General features: G+C 37.4%; 1 protein-coding gene across 10 annotated transcripts in view; it reads left to right on the top strand.

Annotated features, from left to right (window-relative positions):
- The window catches only part of MEIS2 (Meis homeobox 2), a 201,489-nt gene extending 199,638 nt beyond the window's left edge, over window positions 1–1,851 (top strand). For 6 of the 10 annotated variants that reach the window (XM_006087498.3, XM_006087500.3, XM_006087497.3 and 3 more), the window contains one exon: window positions 420–1,851. In XM_006087498.3, coding sequence (XP_006087560.1) covers window positions 420–706 — 287 coding nt within the window. In that variant the 3' untranslated portion in view covers window positions 707–1,851. The remainder of the gene's footprint in view (window positions 1–419) is intronic. The other 4 variants (XM_014454751.2, XM_014454750.2, XM_006087502.3 and 1 more) reach the window with 2 other exon arrangements.
- Window positions 1,852–2,082: the final 231 nt, after the last annotated feature.

Below are 2,082 nucleotides of genomic sequence, written 5' to 3'. Positions count from 1 at the left end.
AGATATGATAAGGTGTCAATTTTATTTTAATATCTACAATTTTTGTCCATATCTATAAAGGCAACAAAGGAAAATAAATGATATATCAACAGTTAACAGATAAAACTTGACTTAGAATTCATACTCTTATTGCATTTATCAAAGAAATGTACTGAATACCATTTTGAAAAACAGTTCCACTTTATGACATTTAGTTGCATTAAATATTTAGTTCTGTTGTGTTGCATTATACTGCTGTGCGATGAAATTAAATGCAAACTACAATTTGAATGTCTGCAAACATTGGCAAGAATCTGCAGCTAAATTTAGATATAAGATTTGCAGTGTCTGTTGTTTTTTTTTTCTTTTCATCTTTGATGGGTAAAGTATAAAAATGTTTAGGAATTTGACCTGCTTTCTTTTTCCCTCTCTCTTTTCAGGTTTGCAGAGCATGCCAGGGGACTACGTTTCTCAGGGTGGTCCTATGGGAATGAGTATGGCACAGCCAAGTTACACTCCTCCCCAAATGACCCCACACCCTACTCAATTGAGACATGGACCCCCAATGCATTCATATTTGCCAAGCCATCCCCACCACCCTGCCATGATGATGCACGGAGGACCCCCTACCCACCCTGGAATGACTATGTCAGCACAGAGTCCCACAATGTTAAATTCTGTAGATCCCAGTGTTGGCGGACAGGTTATGGACATTCATGCCCAATAGTATAAGGGAACTCAAGGGAAAAGGAAACACACGCAAAAACTATTTTAAGACTTTCTGAACTTTGACCAGATGTTGACACTTAATATGAAATTCCAGACAGCTGTGATTATTTTTTACTTTTGTCATTTTTCATCAAGCAACAGAGGACCAACGAGACAAGAACACAAATGTGAAATCATGGGCTCACTGAGACAATTCTGTCCATGTAAAGATCCTCTGGAAAAAGACTCCGAGAGTTATAACTACTGTAGTATAAACATAGGAACTAAGTTAAACTTGTACATTTCTGTTGATCACTCCGTTACGTTGCCTCAAATAGTTTTAGAAGAGAAAAATAAATATATCCTTGTTTTCCACACTATGTGTGTTGTTCCCAAAAGAATGACTGTTTTTGGTTCATCGGTGAATTCACTATCCAAGAGAGACTGTGGTATATTTTAAACCTGTTGGGCCAATGAGCAAAGAACCACGCTGAGACCACGGTGAACGTGTGGCTGAACCTCATCCCTCGGACTCCAGCTTCAAGAATGTGTTTTCATGCCCAGCCTTTGTTTCTCCAGAAATGTGTCCTTTAGTTTCAAACAGATCTTTATAGTTTGTGCTTCACAAGCCAATTCTTCTTATTATTTTGGGGGACTCTTCTTCAAAGAGCTTGCCCATGAAGATTTAAAGACAAAGCAGAAGCTTCTTCCAGGAGTTCTAAGCCTTGGCTGTGGACAAAACAATCTTAAGTTGGGCAGCTTTCCTCAACAGAAAAAGTTAATGGTCATAGCACCACAACTAGGACTTGATCGGAAACTCAAAGCTTGGGGGATAAAAAAAGGAGCAAGAGAAATACTGTAACAAACTTCGTACAGAGTTCGGTCTATTAATTGTTTCATGTTAGATATTCTATGTGTTTACCTCAATTGAAAAAAAAAAAGAATGTTTTTGCTAGTATCAGATCTGCTGTGGAATTGGTATTGTATGTCCATGAATTCTTCTTTTCTCAGCACGTGTTCCTCACTAGAAGAAAATGCTGTTACCTTTAAGCTTTGTCAAATTTACATTAAAATACTTGTATGAGGACTGTGACGTTATGTTAAAAAAAAAGGTGTTAAGTCACAAAATGCGGTAATAAATATTTCATTTTTGATTTTTTGTTAGGCTTTTGTGTTTTTCATAGTTCTAAGGCAAGGTGGTGCAGTGCCTACCGTATATGGTGTTCAGAGTAGGTGATGGCTTTATCATGGGAAGTTGAGTTTATTGGAAACTTAGCAAGAACTTTTAAGGTAACCATCAATAGCCTTTTGGTGTATATTTGGCCTGTAAATTCTCCCAGCAGAAAACTTCTAAAGGTATGAAATCGTGTGTGTGTTTGTGTGTGTGTGTGTGTG

This window comes from Myotis lucifugus, unplaced genomic scaffold (genome assembly GCF_000147115.1).
Source record: "Myotis lucifugus unplaced genomic scaffold, Myoluc2.0 scaffold_38, whole genome shotgun sequence".
Lineage (NCBI taxonomy): Eukaryota > Metazoa > Chordata > Mammalia > Chiroptera > Vespertilionidae > Myotis > Myotis lucifugus.
The sequence above is the reverse complement of the archived record's forward strand: the minus strand, read 5'-3'. Positions and strand labels throughout refer to the sequence as shown.